This window comes from Dendrobates tinctorius, unplaced genomic scaffold (genome assembly GCF_039654945.1).
Source record: "Dendrobates tinctorius isolate UK_male_01 unplaced genomic scaffold, ASM3965494v1 ptg000152l, whole genome shotgun sequence".
NCBI classification, from domain to species: domain Eukaryota; kingdom Metazoa; phylum Chordata; class Amphibia; order Anura; family Dendrobatidae; genus Dendrobates; species Dendrobates tinctorius.
In genome coordinates this window covers 800,143-827,058 of record NW_027361819.1, presented here as the reverse complement: position 1 = coordinate 827,058, position 26,916 = coordinate 800,143, and the positions used below count along the sequence as shown (strand labels likewise).

The 26,916-nt window shown below is 47.3% G+C and overlaps 1 protein-coding gene across 2 annotated transcripts in view; it reads left to right on the top strand.

Annotated features, from left to right (window-relative positions):
• The first annotated feature begins 4,838 nt into the window (after positions 1-4,838).
• Positions 4,839-26,916, top strand: part of LOC141050662 (uncharacterized) — a 56,296-nt gene continuing 34,218 nt past the window's right edge. Inside the window, exons 1-5 of one of the 2 annotated variants that reach the window (XM_073547252.1) lie at positions 4,839-4,939; positions 20,657-20,986; positions 24,476-24,769; positions 24,911-25,015; positions 25,113-25,475. In XM_073547252.1, coding sequence (XP_073403353.1) covers positions 4,894-4,939; positions 20,657-20,986; positions 24,476-24,769; positions 24,911-25,015; positions 25,113-25,475 — 1,138 coding nt within the window. In that variant the 5' untranslated portion in view covers positions 4,839-4,893. The remainder of the gene's footprint in view (positions 4,940-20,656; positions 20,987-24,475; positions 24,770-24,910; positions 25,016-25,112; positions 25,476-26,916) is intronic. The other variant, XM_073547253.1, reaches the window with a different exon arrangement.

Here is a 26,916-nt window from a genome sequence, read left to right as displayed (position 1 = left end):
GCTCCTCTCAGGCTGACCTGCTGTCAGCCTGCTCTCTCTCTGAGACTCACCCCAGACTGACCTTCTGTCAGACTGACCTGAAATTCTACACCTTCCCTCTCTTTTATATCTAACTCCTCCCGCCTCCCCAGCACCTCTCGTGTTACGAAGCCAGGGACCACAAAAGGCACCCTATGACCTTTCCAGCATAAAGCATGGATGGGTCCCTGCTGAACTATCTTGTGTGTGGGGTGCAGGTGTTGGAATGCGGAAAGGAGTTCCCAGCCTACCTGGATGGTGGGGCACTACACCTTAGGAGAAGTTCAGTACCTCTGTGGCGACTGAAGCCTCAGGGGCGCCACAATAGTAGATAACTGACATCAGAGAAGTACGGCATCTCTACAAGTTATTGGAATTGAGAAAGTAACTATGTCAGTAAGAGGAGGAGACATTAAGAGATGCCTTATGACACGGGCGGCATACTGGATTTTTTGCTTGAACACTTGTTATCCTGCTGGGCTAAATGCTCATAAAGAAATAATGTTCCAATACTAGGGTATATTGTAATTGTATTGTTTGTTCTTATTTCTATTTTTGTTTGGTTTTTTTTTGTAAAATTCTTTGTGGTAATTGCGTTTTTAATTGATTGGTTTCTGTGTACCATGTGACTCTGTGAATTTTTATTGGCTGTGACGGGTATTTCACTTCCTGGCGCCGCTGGAGTGGCAGCCTGTTACAGTAGCTCCTTCTTTGCTCTCCTTTTTTCTCTATTTTTTCTATTTTTCCTTTCTCTTTTTTATTGTTACTCCAAAGGACATTGCACTATGGAAAACCATAAGAGGACCTGAACCTTTGATGGACTTTTTACCTTGTTTTTACTTGGATCTATTGTGTTGGGAAATCCAGGAACTGAAAAAGACCCTATTGTCTACTCCAGAGAAGCTATACTGCTGCTTAGGGATACAGCAAGGCAGCATGTTGCTAATAGACCAGAGGACATTCTACCAGAAATAAGGAGGACTAAGAGAAGAGGTTGCAGAGCTGGAGCCCTCAGGAAAGCTAGAAGAAGGCGTTATAGACCTGCTCTTCCCTCCGTCATTATGGGCAATGTGAGGTCACTCGGGAATAAGATGGACGAACTGTTGGTGCTGACCAGACATCATCGGGAATTAAGGGAGTGCAGTATGTTGCTGTTTACAGAGACCTGGCTCACCGAGGGTACTCCGGACACTGTTGCCTCGTTGGATGGCTTTAAACTCATTCGCGCGGACAGGACAAGGGAGAGCGGTAAGAGGAAAGGCAGAGGGCTAGCGATATTTGTGAATGATAGATGGTGTGACTCTAGGCATATCGTGGTCAAAGAGCAAACATGCTGTAAGGACATTGAGCTATTAGCTGTGGGCATGAGACCTTTTTATTTACCGAGGGAACTATTGCATGTAATCATGATAGCTGCATATGTCCCCCCTTCTGCGAAAGCTGATGCCGCCACTGAGGTCCTACAATTCACAGTGAGCATGATGCAGTCCCTTCACCCCCAAGCACTCCTTCTGGTTTCGGGAGACTTCAATCATGTGTCTCCAGCATCCATACTACCCGGTTGCACACAGTATGTTACCTGCCTCACTAGAGACAACAAAATATTGGACTTGTTCTTTGCCAATGTGAGATGGGCATATGCCTCGTCAGTCCTACCGCCCCTTGGAAGATCGGATCACAACCTAGTGCACCTCAAACCCGTGTACAAGCCACTTGTACAGAGAGAACATGCTGTCACTTGCACAGTGAGGATATGGACTGAGGAGAGTGATGATGCTCTGAGAGACTGCTTTGAAACAACCACTTGGGATGTGCTGCAAGATTCCTATGGTGATGACATGGATGGTCTCACACACTGTATAACGGACTACATTAATTTCTGTGTAGACAACACGGTACCCACAAAAGTAGTGAGGTGTTTCTCTAACAATAAACCATGGATCAGCCCCGGAATAAAGGCTCTTCTCAAAGAGAAGAAGTTGGCCTTCAGATCAGGTGACAAGGGCAGGCTGAGAGAGGTGCAGAAAGATCTGAAGGATCTTATCGGGCAGGGAAAAGCTAATTATAAGAGAAAGATTGAACTGAAATTGTCACAGAAAAGGATTCATGAAGTCTGGAAGGGTCTAAAGTCTATATCTGGGCATAGACAGACTGTCTCCAGGATGGTTGTAGATAAAGAGGGGCTTAATGAACTTAATCTATTCTTTAACAGATTTAATCACACACTGGCTGCTCCTGCCCCTGCATACCATTCACACCTCTCTGCTACAATAACCTCACCCCCTACTGCAACTTGTCAACTGAGCCAGGGTCTGTTCTTCACAAGAACCCAGGTTGCAAAAGAACTGGATAAGATCAAAGTTTTGAAGGCTGCAGGTCCTGACGGCATCAGTGCAAGGCTAATCAAAACCTGCGGGCACCAGCTGAGTGAGATCATTACATATCTGTTCAATATGAGCCTGAGAATAGGTATAGTACCACAACTGTGGAAATTATTGTGTGTGGTACCAGTTCCGAAGAAACCTTATCCGAAAGACCTTAATGACTATAGACCTGTAGCATTGACATCACACCTGATGAAGGTACTAGAGAGATTGGTTCTCACACGTCTCCGTCCTCTAGTGAGCTCGGATATGGACCCTCTCCAGGTTGCCTACAGGCCGGGCATTGGTGTGGATGATGCCATTATCCACCTTCTAGATAGGACTCTCTCTCACCTGGAGAAACCTGGGAACACTGTGAGAATAATGTTCTTCGATTTCTCTAGTGCTTTTAATACCATACAGCCAGGTCTACTGTGAGACAAGCTGGGCCTTGTTGGCGTGGACCTCCAACTCTCCACCTGGATCCTTAACTACCTCACGAACCGACCTCAGTTTGTAAAGGTTCGGGACAGTGTGTCAGACACGGTGATCTGCAATACAGGGGCACCTCAAAGTACAGTTCTTGCCCCTTTTCGCTTCACACTGTACACTGCGGATTTTAAGTGCAACTCATCTAGCTGCTACTTGCAGAAGTATTCTGATGACTCTGCAATATTAGGCCTCATCACAGGAGGAGATGAAAGAGAGTACAGAGATACTAACCAAGCTTTTGTGGAGTGGTGTCAGAGGAACCACCTTAGGATTAATTCCGGGAAGACCAAGGAATTGGTGGTGGACTTTCGCAAGGGAAAAAATCCACCAGTAGTGGTGAACATTCAGGGAAATGACATTGAGATAGTCGACTCCTATAAGTACCTTGGTGTGATCCTCAATAATAAGCTTGACTGGGCCCATCACTTGGATGCAGTGTACAGGAAGGGCCACAGTAAGCTTTATCTGCTCAGAAGGCTGAGAGCCTTCGGAGTTAGGGGGGCACTCCTTGCATCCTTCTTCAACTCTGTTGTGGCATCAGTCATCTTCTTTGGTGTGGGGTGCTGGGGTAGTGGCATATTAACCAGGAACAGGAATAGGCTGGACAAACTGATTAGAAGGGCCAGCTCTGTCCTGGGATGGCCCCTTGATCCAGTTCAGGAAGTAGGCGACAGGAGGATACTGGCCAAGGTGAGCTACATGGTGCAGAATGATTCCCATCCCAAGGCATGAGACCGTGACAAAGATGTGAAGTACTGTCAGTGACCGGCTACTTCATCCTAAATGTGAGAGGGAGCGCTATCAAAAGTCCTTCCTTCCTGCTGCAGTTAGGCTGTATAACCAGCACTGTCCAAAACGTAGAACGACCCAAACAGAGAACTGATAGATCCAAAGTTGTGATAGTCCGGTTATATCTTTTTTTTTTTCGTATATGTACTTACCTACTGTTAATGTAATGCCTTTATGCATCTGTATCTGTACTTGTTCCTGCCTTGCTGCTGTAATGCTCTGAATTTCCCCATGGTGGGATGATTAAAGGATTATCTTATCTTATCTTATCTTATATAACCATATCACCATTAACTTGGAGCAGCTTTGAGAAAGAACATTTGACTGTTCGAAACGCGTTGCTGTTGATGATATGTGCGGCCTGTCCACTACTCTCTGTTTTTAATATGCTGCAATAAATTTTGGATTATTTTTGGAAGCTGGATCATTCCCCTCTCTTTTTTTCGAAGATTTCTTGAGTACATGGGTGAAAGTTTAAAGTTTGTCCCAATAATAATTAGAAAAAATATATTTATTTACCCAGCCACAAGAACTTGAACGCTCATGCAACAAAATGCTCAGGATTGAACAATGAAGCCAGGAGTAAAATAGATTTAGTATACCTGTATGGTCTGCCTCTTAGAGCGCATAATAGAGCTCCTGCCAACAGCCCCGACGCGCACGTTTCGCCCAGCTTCTTCGAACAAAAAAAATGTCAAGACGCCAGAATTGTATTTTTTTTAAGAAAATGTAATAATAAACAAAGTATTGAATATACACAAAATAGATGCAGAGATTGAATTTTCCCACGTGAAGCCACTTCAGGAAAACGTTGAAAAGTTTGAAAAAGGACACCTCGAGTGTTTGAAACGCGTAACTATATCTTGCCGTGTGAACTCTGCCATTGCCATCGTTTAAGAAGCATTTTCTAATTCATTTTTGGATTCAAAGAAGCTGGAACACATCTCCTTTTTCTCAATATTTTTTTTTTTTTAAACCGCTGTGGTTTTTGAATACATTAAAAAAACCTCAGTGAGAACTGAGCCGTCTAGAGCTTGTAAAAAACGTTCCCTGCACTGTAGATTGTAGCTATGGACACAACATTTTTTCTTTTAGAAGGTTTTCAGCATTTCTTCTTCCTGGTGATTTTTCTCCTTTGCACAGCGAGTCATGTGATATTATGGGACATTCCACTTTCTGTACAGCCTCGGCTGGTTTACAATGCAGGACGCTTCACATAACGACACGTCTCATGGCTTTCCTAGGACTTCTGCTGTTTCCTCTGCTCTTCCGGACATGTAAGTGTTAATGTGTTGAGGGTTCGGGGGTCCGTCACCCAAAAGTTAGTCCGGTTGTAGAATTTTGCTGTATATACAGATGCCACACAGCGTTGTGTGTCCCGCACTATTTACTGACATCTAGTCACTAGGTTTCAGGTCACTAACCCAACATCACGTCTAGCGATTAGCTTTACAAACATGACCATGTCGAAATGGGTAATTTTTTGCTTTAGATAGTAAAAAAGTTAGACATTTTGTATTTTTCACAGCAGTTTTTAACATTCCCATGCAAAACCAATGGATGAAGCCAGGGGTGGGATTCAAATTTTTAACAACAGGTTCTGTGTTTGTGTGTAGGAAAACCACACCCATTTTAAGCCACAGCCATTATTAAGTCACACATTTACACGCACCTTTTCCTCAAACATATACAAGTAGGGGCGCAGTCAAACAGTTGAAAAAAAATAAATTGGAATTAGATCAGAACAGGTCCCCAATAGGCAGCACAGGTCCCCAATAGGCAGCATTGTTCCCTATAGGCAGCACAGGTCCCCAATAGGCAGCATAGGTCCACAATAGGCAGGCACAGGTCCCCAATAGACAGCATTGTTCCCTATCGGCAGCACAGGTCCCCAATAGGCAGCATTGGTCCCCAATAGGCAGCACAGGTACACAATAGGCAGCATTGTTCCCTATAGGCAGCACAGGTCCCCAATAGGCAGCACAGGTTCCCAATAGGCAGCATTGGTCCCCAATAGGCAGCACAGGTCCCCAATAGGCAGCATTGTGCCCTATAGGCAGCACAGGTCCCCAATAGGCAGCACAGGTCCCCAATAGACAGCACAGGTACACAATAGGCAGCATTGTTCCCTATAGGCAGCACAGGTCCCCAATAGGCAGGTCCCCAATAGGCAGCACAGGTCCCCAATAGGCAGCATTGGTCCCCAATAGGCAGCACAGGTCCCCAATAGGCAGCATGGTCCCCAATAGGCAGCACAGGTCCCCAATAGGCAGCACAGGTCCCCAATAGGCAGTATAGGTCCCCAAAAGACAGCACAGATCCACAATAGGCATCATTGTTCCCTATAGGCAGCACAGGTCCTCAATAGGCAGCAGTGTTCCCTATAGGCAGCAAAGGTCCCCAATAGGCAGCACAGACATACTAACCTGGCGTTGGAGTACAGTACACAGTGACAGGCTATGATGCGTCTGCAGTGAGTCCCATGGTTGACCAGGCCTCCTGGATGGCCCCCAGGCCCCGCACCACCCGTCCTGCTCCACCGTGCCGCTGCACACACACTGGAAGCACACCACCGCACCGGTGACCCGGGTGATGAGGATGATGGAGGCCCGCAGGCCACACAGCACAGCTCACACTGGGTAGGTAGCAGCGCGCGGTGATTCCTCCATTTACCCAATAGCGGCAAAGCTCTGCCGCAGGTATCAGTGCGCGGGGGCCGGCAGGGTGAGTACTCAGTCAGAGTGCACGGACGTATCAGTGCGCCGCGCGTGGTATCTGGTGGGCGGGCCTAGCGTCTAGGAAGCCGAAGCAGAGAGTCCTCCTCGCACTCCTCTCCCATTGCGCACCGGCGCCGCTGCACAAAGTACCAGATCGCGGCCCTGGATCTCCTCGGTTCGGGGAACCGGCTGCTTTTTTAACAACCGGTTCCACCGAACCGGGGAGAACCGGCTGAATCCCACCCCTGGATGAAGCATCAACAGAGCAAATCACCGCTGCAGCCAATGACTAAGCTCAGCAGCCCTTCCAATGTACACTGGGTGAGCTACTGAGCTCAGTGATTAGCTGCAGCGGTGATGTGTGCTGTTGACACTGAGATGCGGGAGACGTTACTGGATCCTGGGTGGATGAGTATTGTCCGTATTTCTTTTATTAATAGCCTCCAGACATTTAGAAGCTACTTTTCTCTTTCTTCTATAAACACCTTTTTTACTTATTTATGGGATAGTCGAAGAGCTGCTGCCTGTGCTTCCGGATTTTTGCACAGTAAAGATAAAAGAAACCACAAAAGCATTTCATATACATACACTCAGTCCCACAAGCTTATTGGGTTGATCCTGGTGTGGGGAGTCTTTTATGTTTCATTTTTAAATACTCTCATTTTGTATTTCTTTTTTAATTAGTCCAACTTGTGATCTATGGGATGTAAGTTATTGTGTCTTTTAACACTTGGTCGTTTTTTTGTGAAATTTCTATGTACTTGCATTTGGTTACTGCCCCTTCCCCCTTCATTTTTTTTTGTGAACAGCGGGGGGCCTAACCTCGATATGATATAAATCGCCAACTTCTGATTTATCTTAATTTCTGTACATTTGACCAGAAGAAGAGGTCACTGAATGGACCTCGAAACGCGTTGTCTCTGTATGTACCATAAATAAAGTACTGATATTGGAACCAATTTCTACAATCTACTGGATTTCCTCTATTTGATGGTTGAAATATAGCAGCGCGGGAATCTGGTGTTTTTTCCCCTCTTGGGATCTCCTCTTTGAGTGAGGGATTTTTGCACAGTGTGATTGATTTATACCTACAGAGGCGAAGGTTTTCCAGTCAAAGTAATTAGGTAAAGTGCACATTTTATTTTTCCAGTAGGCTCAGCATAAACCTCAATGCTTTCATGGGCCAAAATAGTATTTTTTCTAGTTAGCCCATGTATGATAGAGTTTGAAAAATGGCAAATGAGGTTTAACACAGATAAGTGTAAGGTTATGCACATGGGAAGGAGGAACAGATGCTACAATTACTTACTAAATGGGAAACTGCTGGGGAACTCAGACATGGAAAAAGACTTAGGCATCTTAGTCAATAAGAAGCTAAACTGGAGTGCCCAGTGTCAGGCAGCTGCCACCAAAGCAAATAGGGTCATGGGAGGCATTAGAAGAGGTCTGGGACACGAGATGAAAACATAATTCTCCCTCTGTACAAATCACTCGTCAGACCACACTTGGAGGATTGTGTGCAATTTTGGACGCCGGGGCTCAAGAAAGACATTACTGAACTTGAAAGGGTTCAAAGGCGGGCTACTAAAATGATAAATTGAGTTGGTTCACTACAATACCCAGAAAGGTTATCAAAATTAGGTCTGTTTACTCTAGAAAAGAGAAAACTTAGGGGAGACCTAATATATATGTACAAGTATATCAGAGGGCAATACAGAGATCTCTCCAATGAACTGTTTGTACCAAGGACTGTGACAAGAACAAGGGGGCATTCTCTTCGTTTGGAGGAAAGACAATTTCTGCACCAGCATAGAAGAGGGTTCTTCACGGTAAGAGCAGTGAGGTTCTGGAATTCTCTTCCTGAGGAAGTGGTGATGGCCAACTCACTGAATGAATTTAAGAAAGTAATGGAGACTTTTCTTGTGAGTAACAGTATAGAAGGTTACGAATAACAACAGAATATTATAGGTAGATGGGTGACCCAGCTTAGGGGAAGGAATTTTTTTCCCTATGGAGAAAATTGTCTTCTACTCTGTGGGTTTTTTGCCTTCCCCAGGATCAACAATGCAGAACAGCTGCACTAAAAATAGGCTGAACTAGATGGACATAAGGTCTTCCTTCAGCCTTCAAAACTATGTTACTATTTAACTGTTCCTAAAAATGCACCAAACTGAGCTTTCCTTTTCCATTCAAAGTAATTAGTAATTTTTGCTATAGGCTCAGTGTGTATGTCAAGTTTCAGCATAAACTCCAACGTTTTCATTGGCCAAAATAGTGTCCTTTCTGGTTAGTACATGTATGCATTCAGTTTATTTAACTGTCCCCAAATATACAGCAAACTGAGCTTTCCATTTCCATTCAAATCTACAAAAATCAAGCTGTGGTGGCCATAGGGGGCGGAAAATTAAAAAATGCCACTGTCAGAGATTGACAGTTAAATTTAAGTGGTAAAACTGCAGAGATCAGAGATGGCTCTGATTGCTGCTTTTAGGGTGCAGACAGACGACCGTATAACTCGTGCAAGGATCGCACTGGAATCCTCAGACTGACCATCGGCAATCCTGACCGGAGCATGGCAGCTGCATAGAAATACATCACACAGTCACGCTTAGGTCAGTAGAGCAGCCAGCCAGTCCGTGCACTGCAATGCTCGCCCAAGGTATACGGCAGTTAGAGGAATGTGCTGGATGACCCCTGACACAGGCCCTGTACGGAGCTGCCTCCAGCTGTACACACCTGCACCTGCTCCACTCTGTAAAAATACATACATGGAAATAGTTAAAAGTAAAAATCCAAGAACTTTATAGCCGGTGTCCAGAATGTCGGCTAATAAATCATAAAACCTCCAACATGTTGGGAAATCTGTCTGATCCCAGTACAGATGTTACTTCTTCCAACACGATGTAGTAGAGGTCGTCACCACATGAACGCCGTCTTGCAGGAATGTGATCGGAGTATAACAAAGTCCAACACACCTGGAAAAGGACCACATGGATCTCAAGGAATGGCTGACGTACGCGGCTGTGATTTGGACACGCTCCGGATACATTTCTCGCTTCTGAGTTTGTCAGTAAGATTTTGCCATTCTATACAGCAAGCAGAGTTGTTGCACAGTGCGAGGAAGTAAAAGGGAAAATATAGAAAGTACATTGGGAAATCGCTGAATATTATAAATAAGAGCGATTATGTTACAGCGGAAAACCCCAGTGAAGGGGAAGTCCAGATGATTTCTGGATCACGAGATCGATGACATTGACATGATTGTGCTGAGAATGTGCCACACTCCCGGTAACTGCAGTCACTGACTCCGACATCTGCTGTACAGAGCTCTTCTGGAGATCGGGGGTGGAATATACTATATTGGCATCAGGAGATCGTTATGTGATAGTTATGGAATCTCACCGCACTGGTTATAAGTAGGAGGGCTTCAGAATGACTACTTAGAGAATGAGGGAAGCAGCCATGACTTGTATGCATGAGATGGCAATGGTGGGCATTGTACTGCCGCTTTCTATGCTTTTTTATTCCTATCATTAAAATGTATGTGTGCGGATACAAGCATGCAAATCACCTCTTCAGAGAGGACTAGAACACTAGCGCCACCTATTGGAATGTATCCCTCTTTGATTCAGACTCTGGCACTGAGCCCCATCTTTTCCGGTAAATTTGATCAGCTGCCATGTTCTCCTAACAGCCACGGGTGGAATCACGATCCACCCATGGCTGTTAACTAGTTAAATGCTGCTGTCAATAGCTTACTGGACGTGCCTCATAACACCGTCATATGTTTTTTTTGTCACTGCAGCATTGTAATAAAATGCAATAATGGACTATCAAAAGATCGTATCTATCCCAAAATGGTATCATCCAGCACCAGATCCCTAAAAATGTTCTCGAAAAATTCCGCCATTTTTTTTATACAAACTTTGGATTTTTTTCACCATATAACTAAAAAAGAACCTAGACATGTTTGGTATCTAGAAACTCATAATGACCTAAAGAATCATAATGGCTGGTCAGTTTTAGCATTTAGTGAACATGGTAAAAAAAAAGCCGCTTGGGGCTTGGGGCCGTGCTGGCATAGTTTCTTTCCAACATGGATCATGGTGAGACACTACTACACACGGGTCGTCAGGCTGATGAGGCCACCTTCCAAAGCCCGCCTTGTAAGAACGTGTTGTACTAGAGTATCTGCTCCCCTTGGAGAGCAGCCATTTATCTGCAGGGAACTGGTCTGAACTTTAGTACATTAATAACTATAAAAAATGTGATTGCCTAAACAGGAAGCTTGGTCCGTTCCAAGTCAAGGATATGACCTCCAGCTGCCAACGTTGTGTACTTACTATTACACAGCCATGTTACATACTAACAAGTTGCCCTTTCACATCAGCATTCTTGTTTCCAAACTTCTGTTATGTTGTAGGCAAATAAATGCAAAGATAATGAAAGTGCCGAAAACCTTGAATATCTGAACCTCCTAATACCACAAATCCTAAAAAAGGGAAAGTAATCCGATATGTACCTAAGTCCAAATCTAGTTCTAAAGATGCTTTAACGTTGCATTTTGCCACCCATTCATTGGCCCCATCAAGGCGTAGGTTCGAAACCACCCTTTCCCCCTGCAAAATGGGATTCTGACATACACACCAACGGGATGATAGACCATAACGGTGCCCACAGAGCCAACGTTCACTGTCTAGAGGCGAATGCTTAGACATAGTTGTCTGCCTCCAGTATGAGTAAACGCCCAAAAATGATGCAAGGCAGAGCGCCATTCACTCTGTTGGCACCATGATAATCTATGACGCCGTTGGCGAATACACCAGAATCTCGTTTTGCGGGGCTGGGGAGTTTGGACATAAGCCCCGACCGGACCAACGAACAGGTGGCAACATCAATGTGACGTACCCTCACCTGTAGGGGAAGAGGTAATCAAGACCATGCTTTTATCCATGTTTTGTGTGTGGAAGGACAGGTCTGCATTAAAGCCATTATCTAGACAATTCCTTCTGTCTTTACCTAGATATGGGATTACCAGGGAACTAAACGTGCCAAAGGATTGTACCCCAAGACTTAGGAATGGGAGACCACAAAAACAGAAGTGTACATAAACTCTACAGTAGTGTGACGACTCCTGGAGTGGACCCTCTGGGTCGTGACACCAACCCTCCCAGGGCGTGCTGACCTAGTGAGGACCACCCCCTATACAGGGAGTGTCAGGGGCAAGCCCCAGGGGGTGAGGCACCACGACTGCTGGCACCAGGCGGCCGGCTCACAGGAGACACGAGTGGGTGAGTGTGTCTGCAGGAACGTGTAAAGCGTGGACACGGGAACACGTGGTATACAGAGACTTCGTTTGTCCGGGTGTGAGTGAAGCAGGATGCGTGCAAGGAGCACGTCAGAGCACTGAGTCAGGCAGCAGGTGTGCCAGGAGGTGTAACAGAGTACAGGAGCAGAGTGTGTGCCAGAGGGCACAACTGAGCATAAGACAGAGCGCAGGATTGGTACATGTGTCAGGAGGCACAACAGAGTAAGAGACTGAGTACAGGATCAGAGCATGTGCCAGGAGCCACAACTGAGCATGAGACAAAGCACAGGGTCCGAGTGTGTGCCAGGAGGCACAACTGAGTATAAGACAGAGCACGGAACCAGAGTGTGTGCCAGGAGGCACAACTGAGTATAAGACAGAGCACGGAATCAGAGTGTGTGCCAGGAGGCACAACTGAGTATGAGACAGAGTACAGGATCAGAGCGCGTGCCAGGAGGCACAACCGAGTATGAGACAGAGTACAGGGTCAGAGCATGTGCCAGGAGGCACAACTGAGTATGAGACAGAGTACAGGGTCAGAGCGTGTGCCAGGAGGCACAACCAAGTACAGTGGGGCAAAAAAGTATTTAGTCAGTCAGCAATAGTGCAAGTTCCACCACTTAAAAAGATGAGAGGCGTCTGTAATTTACATCATAGGTAGACCTCAACTATGGGAGACAAACTGAGAAAAAAAAATCCAGAAAATCACATTGTCTGTTTTTTTTTCCTTTTATTTGCATATTATGGTGGAAAATAAGTATTTGGTCAGAAACAAGCAATCAAGATTTCTGGCTCTCACAGACCTGTAACTTCTTCTTTAAAAGTCTCCTCTTTCCTCCACTCATTACCTGTAGTAATGGCACCTGTTTAAACTTGTTATCAGTATAAAAAGACACCTGTGCACACCCTCAAACAGTCTGACTCCAAACTCCACTATGGTGAAGACCAAAGAGCTGTCAAAGGACACCAGAAACAAAATTGTAGCCCTGCACCAGGCTGGGAAGACTGAATCTGCAATAGCCAACCAGCTTGGAGTGAAGAAATCAACTGTGGGAGCAATAATTAGAAAATGGAAGACATACAAGACCACTGATAATCTCCCTCGATCTGGTGCTCCACGCAAAATCCCACCCCGTGGGGGTCAGAATGATCACAAGAACGGTGAGCAAAAATCCCAGAACCACGCGGGGGGACCTAGTGAATGAACTGCAGAGAGCTGGGACCAATGTAACAAGGCCTACCATAAGTAACACACTACGCCACCATGGACTCAGATCCTGCAGTGCCAGACGTGTCCCACTGCTTAAGCCTGTACATGTCCGGGCCCGTCTGAAGTTTGCTAGAGAGCATTTGGATGATCCAGAGGAGTTTTGGGAGAATGTCCTATGGTCTGATGAAACCAAACTGGAACTGTTTGGTAGAAACACAACTTGTCGTGTTTGGAGGAAAAAGAATACTGAGTTGCATCATCAAACACCATACCTACTGTAAAGCATGGTGGTGGAAACATCATGCTTTGGGGTTGTTTCTCTGCAAAGGGGCCTGGACGACTGATCCGGGTACATGAAAGAATGAATGGGGCCATGTATCGTGAGATTTTGAGTGCAAACCTCCTTCCATCAGCAAGGGCATTGATGATGAAACGTGGCTGGGTCTTTCAACATGACAATGATCCAAAGCACACCGCCAGGGCAACGAAGGAGTGGCTTTGTAAGAAGCATTTCAAGGTCCTGGAGTGGCCTAGCCAGTCTCCAGATCTCAACCCTATAGAAAACCTTTGGAGGGAGTTGAAAGTCCGTGTTGCCAAGCGAAAAGCCAAAAACATCACTGCTCTAGAGGAGATCTGCATGGAGGAATGGGCCAACATACCAACAACAGTGTGTGGCAACCTTGTGAAGACTTACAGAAAACGTTTGACCTCTGTCATTGCCAACAAAGGATATATCACAAAGTATTGAGATGAAATTTTGTTTCTGACCAAATACTTATTTTCCACCATAATATGCAAATAAAAGGAAAAAAAAACAGACAATGTGATTTTCTGGATTTTTTTTTCTCAGTTTGTCTCCCATAGTTGAGGTCTACCTATGATGTAAATTACAGACGCCTCTCATCTTTTTAAGTGGTGGAACTTGCACTATTGCTGACTGACTAAATACTTTTTTGCCCCACTGTACAAGGCAGAGTGCAGGTTCAGAGCGTGTGCCAACAGGCACAACAGAGTGCAAGGCAGGGGACCTGAATACAGCGCACAGCCAGGCAGGGACACGGCAGACCAAGCCAGGAAGCACAACAATAATCAGGCACCTCCCCTAGGAAGAGGTAGCCTGATATAGCACATGATCACGAGAGCTTCCTGGGTCAAGTCCTCCAGTACCATAGAGAGGACTGACCTGGAGACCGAACTGAGAAAAGCGCGCAAGCGCAGACATAACATGGAGGAGACAGGGACCTAGGTACCAGAGGTGCGCGTGCACACCCGGTGGAACCCCCGGAGTGACCGCAGCTCCGGAGGAGATGACGTCGGGACCGAGGTAGCGCCCCCAGGTGAGGGCGGCGTGACAGTACCCCCCCTTTACACCCCCTCTTTCTAAAACTGGAGAGGAACTTAGACAAAATCTGGGGTGCGTGGATATTCTCCCTGGGTTCCCATGACCTCTCCTCGGGGCCAAAACCCTTCCAATCGACCAAGAACATGGTTCTCCCTCTTAACTTCTTCATGGCCAAAATGTCATTCACCTCAAACTCATCCCCCAAGCCAACAGGCTGTGGTGTGTGGCCTGGAGAAGGATGAAAGAACCACAGGTTTAAGGAGAGACACATGGAAGGAATTGGGAATACGGAGTGAAGGAGGCAGCTTCAATTTGTAAGCAACATCATTAATCCGCCTGAGGACCTCAAAAGGACCAATGTAACGGGGACCCAGTTTGTAAGATGGTACCTTAAGGCGGACGTATTTGGTGGAGAGCCACACCTTGTCACCAGGGAGAAATGGAGGAACGTCCAGGCGCCTCTTGTCGGCGTGTAATTTCATTCTGTCCCGTGCTTTCTTGAGAGCGGTTTTGGTCTCCTGCCATACCCTGGAGAACTCCACAGACAGAGAATCAGCAGCAGATACCCCCGAGACAGGAAGTACCGGTAGAGGCATATTGTGATGCTATCCAAAGACGATAAAGAAAGGAGACTTGGTAGACGATTCACTGGAGTGATTATTGTAGGCGAACTCAGCCCAAGGAAGTAGACTGACCCAGTCATTCTGATGAGCATTAGAAAAATGCCGGAGGTAGGATGTAAGGATCTGATTGGTACGTTCCACCTGCCCATTGGTTTGGGGGTGATAGGTGTAAGAGAAATCCAATGACACTTTCATGAGTCCGCATAGAGCTCTCCAGAACCGGGAGGTGAATTGGACCCCTCTGTCTGACACGATGTGCTGGGGGAAGCCGTGAATCCTGAAGATATGGGAAATGAAGATCTTCGCCAAGTCAGGAGCAGAGGGTAGTCCGGGAAGAGGAATGAAGTGGGCCATCTTTGAAAATCGGTCTACAACCACCAAGACCACAGTACAACCGGAAGAACAAGGCAGATCAGTAATGAAATCCATGGCTATGTGCTGCCATGGAGCCGACGGAACGGGAAGCGGGAACAGAAGACTGCAGGGTGGTTGTCTGGGTATCTTGTTCTGGGCACAGGACGGGCAAGATGCTACAAAGTCTTTAACATCCTGGGAGAGTGAAGGCCACCAATAATGGCGAGAGATTAAGTCCAAAGTCTTTTTTACACTAATGTGGCCGGCAATCTTGGACAAATGTCCCCAATTTAGCACTCGTTTTCGGTTATTCTCAGCCACAAAGGTTCTTCCCGGAGGTAACGTGGTTAACTTGACAGGAGCCACAGTAATTACTTTGGATATATCAATGATATGAGAGGGTTCTTCCTCTGCATCAGACGACAGGAATGATCTTGACAACGCATCCGCTCTAACGTTTTTATCGCCGGGCCGAAAATGTAGCTCAAAGTCAAAGCGGGCGAAGAATAGGGACCTCCTGGCTTGCCGAGGATTGAGCCTCTGTGCGGACTGGATGTACGCCAGGTTCTTATGGTCCGTGAAGATCTTGAATGGATGTATGGCACCTTCCAGTAAGTACCTCCACTCCTCCAAGGCCAATTTAATGGCCAATAGCTCTTTGTCGCCAATGGAGTAGTTCTGCTCAGTGGAGGAAAATACTTTAGAAAAGAAGCCACAGGTGACAAAACGTCCAGAAGAGGATTTCTGCAGAAGGACTGCGCCAGCTCCGGTAGAGGATGCATCCACCTCGAGAGTGAAAGGTCTACTAACCTCAGGTCGGTGAAGCGCCGGAGCAGCGGCGAAGGCTTGTTTCAACGACTGGAAGGCCTCTTCAGCCTCAGAGGGTCAAGCCTTTGGGTTAGCTTCCTTGCAGATGAGGGTCGAGATGGGGCGAACCAACGAGGAGAAATGAGGAACGAACTGTCGGTAGTAGTTCGCAAAACCAAGGAAGCGTTGGATTGCCTTCACCCCATGGGGCTGTGGCCAAACGAGGACGGCGGACACCTTTGCCGGATCCATGCGTACACCTGATTCTGAGATAATGTACCCCAAGAATGGCAGGGACGTTTGCTCGAAGGCACATTTCTCGAGCTTGGCATAAAGGCGGTTCTCCCTCAGGCGCTGGAGGACTCGACGCACGTTCTTTCTGTGGGCGGAGAGGTCTGGAGAAAAAACGAGGATGTCATCCAGATAGACTACCACGCAGGAGTACAGCATATCCCGGAAGACATCATTCACGAACTCCTGGAACACCACTGGGGCATTGCAGAGGCCGAAGGGCATGACCAAGTACTCGTAGTAACCGTCTCTTGTGTTAAAGGCGGTCTTCCACTCATCCCCGGAACGAATGCGGATCAAGTTGTAGGCCCCACGAAGATCCAGTTTGGTGAAAATTCGAGCTCCTCTAAGCCGGTCAAAGAGCTCCGGGATCAATGGAAAATGGGTACTTGTTCTTGACCGTGATATCGTTCAGGCCTCGGTATTCTATGCAAAGACGGAGGGAGCCGTCCTTCTTTTTTTACAAAGAAAAATCCCGCTCCCGCGGGCGAGGAGGACTTACAGATAAAACCTCTTGCAAGGTTCTCCTGGATATACTCAGACATAGCTTGGGTCTCAGCAGGGGATAGCGGATATATACTACCCCTGGGTGGCGTAGAACCAGGAATGAGGTCAATCGGACAGTCATATGGCCAATGGAGGGGCAGAGTCTCGGCCTCCTTCTTGTCGAAGACATCTGCAAAGGACCAGTAAGCCGACGGCAGACCTGTAGGTGCCGAGGATGGACTGGCAGAGTTCATCGGACGGACGGGCAACAGGCACTTCTCCTGACAGAACGGTCCCCACCGGAGTATCTCGCCTGACCGCCAGTCCAGGCTTGGCTCATGAGTCCGTAGCCAAGGGAGGCCTAGAAGAAGTGTGTAAGACATGGTAGACAAGACGAGGAAGGAGATCTTCTCCAGGTGCAGGGCTCCGATCTGCAGCTCGATCTCTTCGGTGGCCTGGGCAACGGTCTCCTGCATGGACATACCATTCACCGAAACAATCGACCGAGGAGTCTCCAGGGATCTGACAGGAATCCGGTATTTTTTAACCGCCTCGAGTGTGATAAAATTCCCCTCCGCGCCAGAATCCAGAAAAGCCTCCTCCGAGATTCAATAATACGGACACGAGCAGGGGAGGAGAGGAATCACGTACACCTAGGGAGGCCTCTCCTATCAACCCTAGGCGGAGAAGTTTCCCGGCTTCTTGGAGCAGGAACGGAGGAGGTGAGAGGAGCTCCTCTCTCTGGCTAATTCACGGGCATGTTCCTGAAACCGCAGGTCAATGCGTGTCGCCATAGAGATCAGATCCTCTAAAGAGGTGGGAGTATCCCGACCTGCCAGTTCGTCTTTGATCCGACCGGACAGGCCACGCCAAAAGATCCCTACGATAGCCTCGTTGTTCCAACCGAGTTCGGAGGACAAGGTACGAAAACGGATGGCATACTGTCCCACCGGTAGCGTACCCTGATGGAGGTTAAAGAGGGACTCGGTGATAGAGGCCAGCCGACCCGGCTCGTCGAACACCTTGCGGAAGGTGTCCAAAAAGGTGGAAAGCTGAGAGACGAGTGGGTCATTGCGCTCCCAGAGGGGGTTCACCCATGCTAACGCCTCCCCCTCTAAGTGTGAAACAATAAAGGCAACTTCGGCACGCTCAGTGGGATAGTGCTGCGGCAAAAACTCAAAATGTAACCGGCATTGGTCAGAAATCCTCGACAAAACTTAGGGTCCCCGCTATATCGGGGTGGCTTGCCGAGGCGCGGCATCGGGTGCGGGGCCGAGGACTGAGCAGAAACAGATTGTATGGAAAGAAGCCGACTGTCTATCGACGCCATATAGTTGAGGATATGGGCCTGGGTGTCGAGTTGCTGTGTGAGTTCTTGCTGGAGGCAGGCCAGCTGGGAAGCATTCCCAGGGTCAGAGGACTGCATGGCTGACAAACGGGACTCCATGGATTTCAAAAAGGCCATAATCCTGGTCTGACTCTCCCGCAGGAACACCAGTTCCTTTTGGATGAAGGTGGTGGTACCAGCGGGGTCCATGGCCTGATTATACTGTGACGACTCCTGGAGTGGACCCTCTGGTCCGTGACACCAACCCTCCCAGGGCGAGCTGACCTAGTGAGGACCACCCCCTATACAGGGAGTGTCAGGGGCAAGCCCCAGGGGGTGAGGCACCACAACTGCTGGCACCAGGCGGCCGGCTCACAGGAGACACGAGTGGGTGAGTGTGTCTGCAGGAACGTGTAAAGCATGGACACGGGAACACGTGGTATACAGAGACTTCGTTCGTCCGGGTGTGAGTGAAGCAGGATGCGTGCAAGGAGCATGTCAGAGCACTGAGTCAGGCAGCAGGTGTGCCAGGAGGTGTAACAGCGTACAGGAGCAGGGTGTGTGCCATAGGGCACAACTGAGCATAAGACAGAGCGCAGGATTGGTAGGTGTGCCAGGAGGCACAACAGAGTAAGAGACTGAGTACAGGATCAGAGCATGTGCCAGGAGGCACAACTGAGTATGAGACAAAGCACAGGGTCCGAGTGTATGCCAGGAGGCACAACTGAGTATAAGACAGCACGGAACCAGAGTGTGTACCAGGAGGCACAACTGAGTATAAGACAGAGCACGGAATCAGAGTGTGTGCCAGGAGGCACAACTGAGTATGAGACAGAGTACAGGATCAGAGCACGTGCCAGGAGGCACAACCGAGTATGAGACAGAGTACAGGGTCAGAGCATGTGCCAGGAGGCACAACTGAGTATGAGACAGAGTACAGGGCCAGAGCGTGTGCCAGGAGGCACAACCAAGTACAAGGCAGAGTGCAGGTTCAGAGCATGTGCCAAGAGGCACAACAGAGTGCAAGGCAGGGGACCTGAATACAGCACACAGCCAGGCAGGGACACGGCAGACCAAGCCAGGAAGCACAACAATAATCAGGCACCTCCCCTAGGAAGAGGTAGCCTAATATAGCACATGATCACGAGAGCTTCCTGGGTCAAGTCCTCCAGTACCATAGAGAGGACTGACCTGGAGACCGAACTGAGAAAAGCGCGCAAGCGCAGACATAACATGGAGGAGACAGGGACCTAGGTACGAGAGGTGCGCGTGCACACCCGGCGGGACCCCCGGAGTGACCGCAGCTCCGGAAGAGATGACGTCAAGACCGAGGTCCCGCCCCAAGGTGAGCGCGGCGTGACAAGTGGTCTGTAATACTACATACACTGTGTCGATGCAGTGGAATACCCCACTATACAGCCAGTGCCTCCAGCAGATATATCCATAACAATCTGGTCAAGGAGGAGCAGCAATCATTATAGCACATGAGAAATACTTACACATCAGAGCCTACTTCTCTTACGGATGTCGTCAACTACCTGGACATCACCTTTTAAAATAAAAATATACTATACTCACCTCCCGTTCTGGCGCCGTCTCAGTAATGTTGGTGCTTGGTATCCCGGGGCTTGCGTGACGCTGTTAAGTGAGCCCTGCAGCCAATCAACCAAGAATCTGCAAAAACCCTAGTCCATACCCTCATCATCTACCGTCTTGACTACTGCAACCTCCTGCTCAGTGGCCTCCCCTCTAAAACTCTCGCACTCCTCCAATCTATTCTAAACTCTGCTGCCCAACTAATCCACCTGTCCCCCCCCTATTCCCCGGTCTCTCCCCTCTGTCAATCCCTGCACTGGCTCCCCATTACCCAAAGACTCCAGTTCAAGGCCCTAACCATGACATACAAAGCCATGCACAACCGGAGTCCTCCATACATCTGTGACCTCGTCTCCCTGTACTTACCTGCACGAAACCGCTGATCCTCACAAGATCTCCTTCTCTACTCCCCTCTTATCTCCTCTTCCCACAATCACGTACAAGATTTCTCCCGCGCATCACCCCTACTCTGGAACTCTCTACCAAAACATATCAGACTCTCGCCTACCATGGAAACCTTCAAAAAGAACCTGAAGACCGACCTCTTCCGACAAGGCTACAACCTGCAGTAACCACCGATCGACCAAACCGCTGCACGACCAGCTCTACCCCCGCCTACTGTATTATCACCCATCCCTTGTAGATTGTGAGCCCTCGCGGGCAGGGTCCTCTCTCCTCCTGTACCAGTCATGACTTGTATTGTTTAAGATTACTGTACTTGTATGTATTATGTACACCCCTTCTCACATGTAAAGAAGCGCCATGGAATAAATGGCGCTATAATAATAATAATAATCAGTGCTCACTACATGGACATTAATATATTTTGTCTGGACTTTATATTAAAATAATAATTCCCTTGCTTATATAGACTTTTTGGCCGTTCATATGATGCATGATCCTGAATATTTACTAATCCCCATCTATCTACAGTTGCAGGACTAGACGTCTTTGCTCCGTCTTCTCAGCATGGACTTAATGGATCCACCGTGGTTCTGCCGTGCACGTTCTCTATTGATAAATTGCCTCTTGATCCTAAATACCTGGCGATATTATGGAGTTTTAAGGGAAAGCAGATTCTGGTGTACGACAATAAAGGTTTAAAAAAGGACCTGAGGGCGACATTCGATGGAGAGGCGACAAAAGATGGAAACGCTTCTCTCACACTGGCCAATGTGACTCTCTCTGATGGCGGCACCTATTCATGCCTGGTCGTCTACAGTCCAGACCAGATACAAAAGGACATCGTGTTAGAGGTACAAGGTACAGGAATGAGAAACTGCACGGAGGATAACCACTCCTGTTATATGCTGACTGATTTACGTGAACAATAGAAGATTATTTTTTTATTTTTTTTATAAATTTAAATTTTATGCAGTTAGAGTAGTGACCAAAAGGCCACATTTCTGGCGTATAGTTTTTATTTTCTCATAATTGCGTTTACCGATCATGTTAATTAATTTTATATTTTAATAGATCCGCCTTTCGTGACTGTGGTCATACCAAATATGTGCATTTTTGTCTTTGGGGTGATTTGAACGCTTATATTTTAAAAAAAATAGTTTGTTTTTTTTTAAACTTTATTTGTTAATTCCTTTAGAGGACTTGGACCTGCAATCATTTGATACTATATACTAGAATTCCATTGCAGTTTAGCATATAGTAGGAATCTCAATCTCCTTTGAAGCTCAGCATATATATAAACTTAAGAGGAGCCCAAGATGGCTGTAACAGGGGACTTCATCAGGCCACCGGCTGGCATAGTAACCCATAGTCGCCCCGTGATCACATCACAGGGCGCCGATGGAAGCTTGCATGAAAGCGGAGTGGTGGGCATGCCATTTAAATGCTGCAATCAAAGACAGACAGAGACAGACGCAGGCTACTTAATATAGCTGGTATCTGCTGCGTTTGGAGAGATCTCAGTGGGTCGCCCTCCCAGGGCCGTGGGGTACTCGGTACCGGGCCGGTGTCAGGGGGAATGTGTCACAGCAGCGGTGACCCGGTCCGTGGCCCTGGGCGCCCAATAAATGGTGGTTGTGGTTAATGGAATAGTTCGTGACGCCACCTGTGGTGTTTGCCAAGTGAGATCTTAAGCCAACGCTGCATGCAGATCCACTGGGACTGATGATATGGTGCAGCAAAGATGGTGTAGCTCCCCACAGGTGGAGCTGTAGTCCCAGGGCAGTGTAGATGCGATGTTGGAGGAGAAGCGCAGGCAATGTGGATGCTGGTACGCAGATGTAGCGGTGCTGAAGGTGTTAGCGCACAAATGAATGGAGGACACCAGGGCTTGCAGTTTCAAAGCTTTACTCACAGTTCGTGGTACACACTGGTGCCCGCCTCCGTACCGTGTCCTCCGGGGCAGAGGCTCAGCCAACCTCCAGGCAAGATAGGGTTCTCCCTGCCAACACTCCGCCAACATGTGCCTTTCTGAACGACTCCTCCAATGCGCTTTTAATGGTGACGCACTCCAGTACTTAGTTACCCTGGAATGCCTCCTGACAGATGTTCCTAGAACTCTACTTGCACGGCAGACAGCTGTAGCCTGCTTAGGGGACGCCTCACTCCCGGCTCTCTATCCGTGTTGCTGTTGTGCCTCAAGTCTTAGATGGGAGTAGTGCATTTACAGCCAACTACTCCACTGATGTCTGCTGCAGAACCATAAGTGTCCATAGAACCTCGGGGACCGGGCCTCGGCCTTGCGCTGAGAACCTATAGGCAGGGTTCCTCTTTCAACCCACATCTCTCTACTCCCTCGTTCCGTACTTGTCTTTCTCTCACTTATGGAACCTTAGGTTGCAGTTCTACGTCTTTCTCCTTCCGTTCCTATTCCCGAGCCAGCTGGCTCAGATTACTGAGGCATCTGCAGCACTCCTTCTTCTATCCCTCTTCTAGGGATCTCCTTCCTCTCAGACCAGTCCTCAGACCCTCCTGACTGACTGTCTTCCTCCTCTGACCTCCCGTCAGACTGAACTGACTCATGCAAATATATAAGCCGCGGAGACACCATCACATGTTTCTCAACGCAGGCAGTGACTAGCCAGGTCTTTCACCGGGAAGGAACAACCATGGGAAGGGCAGTCTCCAATGAAAGAAACCACCTATGCCAAAACATGGTATCCATCCACAGACAGCTGTTTCGGGGTATTGCCCCTCATCAGTGTGGAGTAGGAAACTGGCTAGTAGGAGCAATGCCTAGTAACAGACCATGAAAAGAGGAGGATGAATGACCTCATGGAGATCAACATCCGACACTGCGGAGACACCATCACGTGTTTCTCAACGCAGTGATTCTAGAGCACTGCTCCCATCCCTTATGGGAAATATGTAAAACATGCAAATATATAAGCCGCGGAGACACCATCACATGTTTCTCAACGCAGGCAGTGACTAGCCAGGTCTTTCACCGGGAAGGAACAACCACGGGAAGGGCAGTCTCCAATGAAGGAAACCACCTATGCCAAAACATGGTATCCATCCACAGACAGCTGTTTCGGGGTATTGCCCCTCATCAGTGTGGAGTAGGAAACTGGCTAGTAGGAGCAATGCCTAGTAACAGACCATGAAAAGAGGAGGATGAATGACCTCATGGAGATCAACATCCGACACTGCGGAGACACCATCACTGCCTGCGTTGAGAAACATGTGATGGTGTCTCCGCGGCTTATATATTTGCATGTTTTACATATTTCCCATAAGGGATGGGGGCATTGCTCTAGAATCACTGCGTTGAGAAACACGTGATGGTGTCTCTGCAGTGTCGGATGTTGATCTCCATGAGGTCATTCATCCTCCTCTTTTCATGGTCTGTTACTAGGCATTGCTCCTACTAGCCTGTTTCCTACTCCACACTGATGAGGGGCAATACCCCGAAACAGCTGTCTGTGGATGGATACCATGTTTTGGCATAGGTGGTTTCTTTCATTGGAGACTGCCCTTCCCGTGGTTGTTCCTTCCCGGTGAAAGACCTGGCTAGTCACTGCCTGCGTTGAGAAACATGTGATGGTGTCTCCGCGGCTTATATATTTGCATGTTTTACATATTTCCCATAAGGGATGGGAGCAGTGCTCTAGAATCACTGCGTTGAGAAACACGTGATGGTGTCTCCGCAGTGTCGGATGTTGATCTCCATGAGGTCATTCATCCTCCTCTTTTCATGAACTGACTCAGACTCAACTGTAATTCTATACTTCCCCCTCTTTTATATCTAACTCCACCCACCTCCCAGCACATCCAGTGTTCCAAGCAGGGAACCACCAAGGGTGCTCCCAGAGAATCAAGGAGAAGAGAGTGACCCACTATGTGATTGTGCTGAACTACCCTGGTGTGTGGAATGCAGGTGTTGGAGTGTGGCAAAGGAGTTCCCAACTTACCAGGATGGTGGGGCACTACACCTTAGGAGAAGGTGCAGTACCTCTGTGGCGACTGAGCCTCAGGGGCGCTACATCAGCTCCTGAGCTCCCTCCACACACAACGACCCCTGCAATCACTTACAGGTACATGATACTGTATTAGGTGGTTAGAGAGATATCCCAGTTATAAGAATATATCCATAGAACAGGTAATAACTACCAGATAATAGGGGAGTCTTGCCTGCAGAGACCCCTTTCAGGTGCCACTGAAGCGGAGGACAGAAATCTCCATTTTAAGCTGATCCTCATTCTTCTCTGATTTTCCTCTACACTCTTTGCTATAACTAATTTCGTACAATGTTATGAATAATTGACACAACTTGTGTGTTCCTCACAGTCAGGCCTACAGTCGTACTATATAATAAAACTGTCCATAAAGAAAGTGAGAACACCCTGCTCTGTGAGGCTGCCGGCTTCTATCCACGGGATATCGAAATAACGTGGACTTTAGATGGGAAAAAAGAAAACAATTCAATACTTGGAGAACTAGTGGAAAATAAAGATGGCACCTACAGTGTGACGAGCTCTGTGACGTTCACATCGACTACAGAGGCCAAGACCTTATCCTGCACGGTCCGTCATGCCTCCTTTCACGACCATCTACAGAAGGACTTAGAGCTCGTCTATGAAGGTACTGACGATGGCGACCAACTCTAGATGTTGTGACTTTTAGCCATGTGGCATCGATATAGGAGAAATGGGTAAAAAGTGTTTCTCATTGATGAGATAGTCCTAACTCTCCACCCTTCAGTATCTTCTTAATTTTGTACAGACAGAAGCTCGGCCGGGATCATTGTTGCCTCTTCTGTCCTTGTGGTGGTTATCCTGATAATTATCATCGCTGCTGTTCTGTGGAAACAAAAAAAAAGGAGGAAAGGTGATGCTACTACATGTTACCGAGTGCGCAAAATGGAAATGAAACATTGGAGATTAAAAAAATAATGTAAGAAACATTTCTATACTTTTTTTTTCAGCTAATGGACCAATCATACTAAGAGATATTAAAGGTGCTCCTAAGCTGATTGACGGAGAGGAGGCTGTCCTGTACTGCACCGTGGATAACGCCCCCGAGGACCTGTGCGTGACCTGGCTGATAAGAAGAGCTGGACAGGAGCAGGAGATCCAGACGTCTCAGAAGAGAGAACATTCAGAAGAAGAGGAGGAGAGTTTACTGGATACGTCCTATGTGATCAAATCACAAGTGGTGGGACGTCAGCATTCATCATCACTGAGCTTCATTCCCCATATGGAGAGTCATAAAGACGTGACCTTCATCTGTAGAGGGGTCTCCAGTAAACATAAGGAAGAGAAGTCATTTCTCTGTAAGACGATTTTTGGTAAGATCCTAATACAATATGTAATAAGTGAAGTAAAATGTGTGTGTATATTAACATATACAGTAACGGCTGAAAGTGTTGGCACCCTCGAAATTGTTAAACAAAATGAAGTATTTCTCCCAGAAAATTTTTGCAAATACAAATGTTTATTTCCTTTTTGTTTATTGGAACAACACAAAAAAAAAACAGAGAAAAAAAGGCAAATTGGACATAATTTCACACAAAACATCCAAAATGGGCCAGACAAAATTGTTCGCACTGTTTCCAAATTGTGGGTAGGTAACTTTGTTTCAAGCATGTAAGGGTAAGTGCACACATAGTTTTTAGGTTGTGCAGAGTTTGTTGAAAAATCCGCAGGACAAAAGTCCTGCGGTTTATCTGCGGATTAGCCTGCGGTTTTGCCCTACGGTTTCTTACCTCACAATGGTGAAGGTAGGAAACCGCAGCGAAATCCGCACAAAGAATTGACATGCTGCGGATTGTAACCCGCAGCAAATCCGCGCGGAAAAATCCGCAGCATGTGCACAGGGTTTTTTTATTTCCATAGGAAATAAAGGTACTGTACAATGCAGCAGAATCTGCTGCGGACCCGCAGGGCCAAATCCACTGCAAATCCGCAGCAGAGTCCGCAGTGTGTGCACATATCATGATACTTGCTCAAACTCACCTGCGGCAAGTAGCAGGTGTGGGCAATATGAAAATCACACCTGAAACAAGATGAAAAAGGGAGAAGTTGACTCAATTTTAGCATTGTATGTTTGTGTGTGCCACACTAAGCATGGAGAACAGAAAGAGGAGACGAGAACTGTCTGAGGACTTGAGAACTAAAATTGTTGAGCAATATCAACAATCTCAATGTAACAAGTATATCTCTAGAGATATTGAAGTTCCCTTGTCCATGATGCTCAACATAATCAAGACCCAGAAGGACCCCACTGCTTACACTGATAGACTGCAGTTTGCCGAAATGTATGTGAGTAAGTCAAAATCCTTCTGGGAAAGTGTCTTGTGGACAGATGAGACCACGATAGAGCTTTCTGGTAAAACACATCATTCTACTGAATACCGAAAAAAGAAAGAGGCCTACAAAGAAAAGAACACAGTACCTACAGTCAAATATGGTGGCGGTTCACAAATGTTTTGGGGTTGTTTTGCTGTCTCTGGCACTGGGTGCCTTGATTGTGTGCAAGGCATCACGAAATATGTAGATTACCAAAAGATTTTGGTTTGCAGTGTAGTGCCCAGTGTCAGAAAGCTGTTTGTGTCCTAGGTCATGGGTCTTCCAGCAGTAAAATGACCCCAAACATACTTCAAGAAGTCCCCAGAAATGGATGGAAACAAAGTGCTGGAGAGAAGTGACCAGCAATGAGTCCGGATCGAAATCCCATTGAAGACCTGTGCACAGATCTTAAAAGTGCTGTTGGGAGAAGACGCCTTCAAA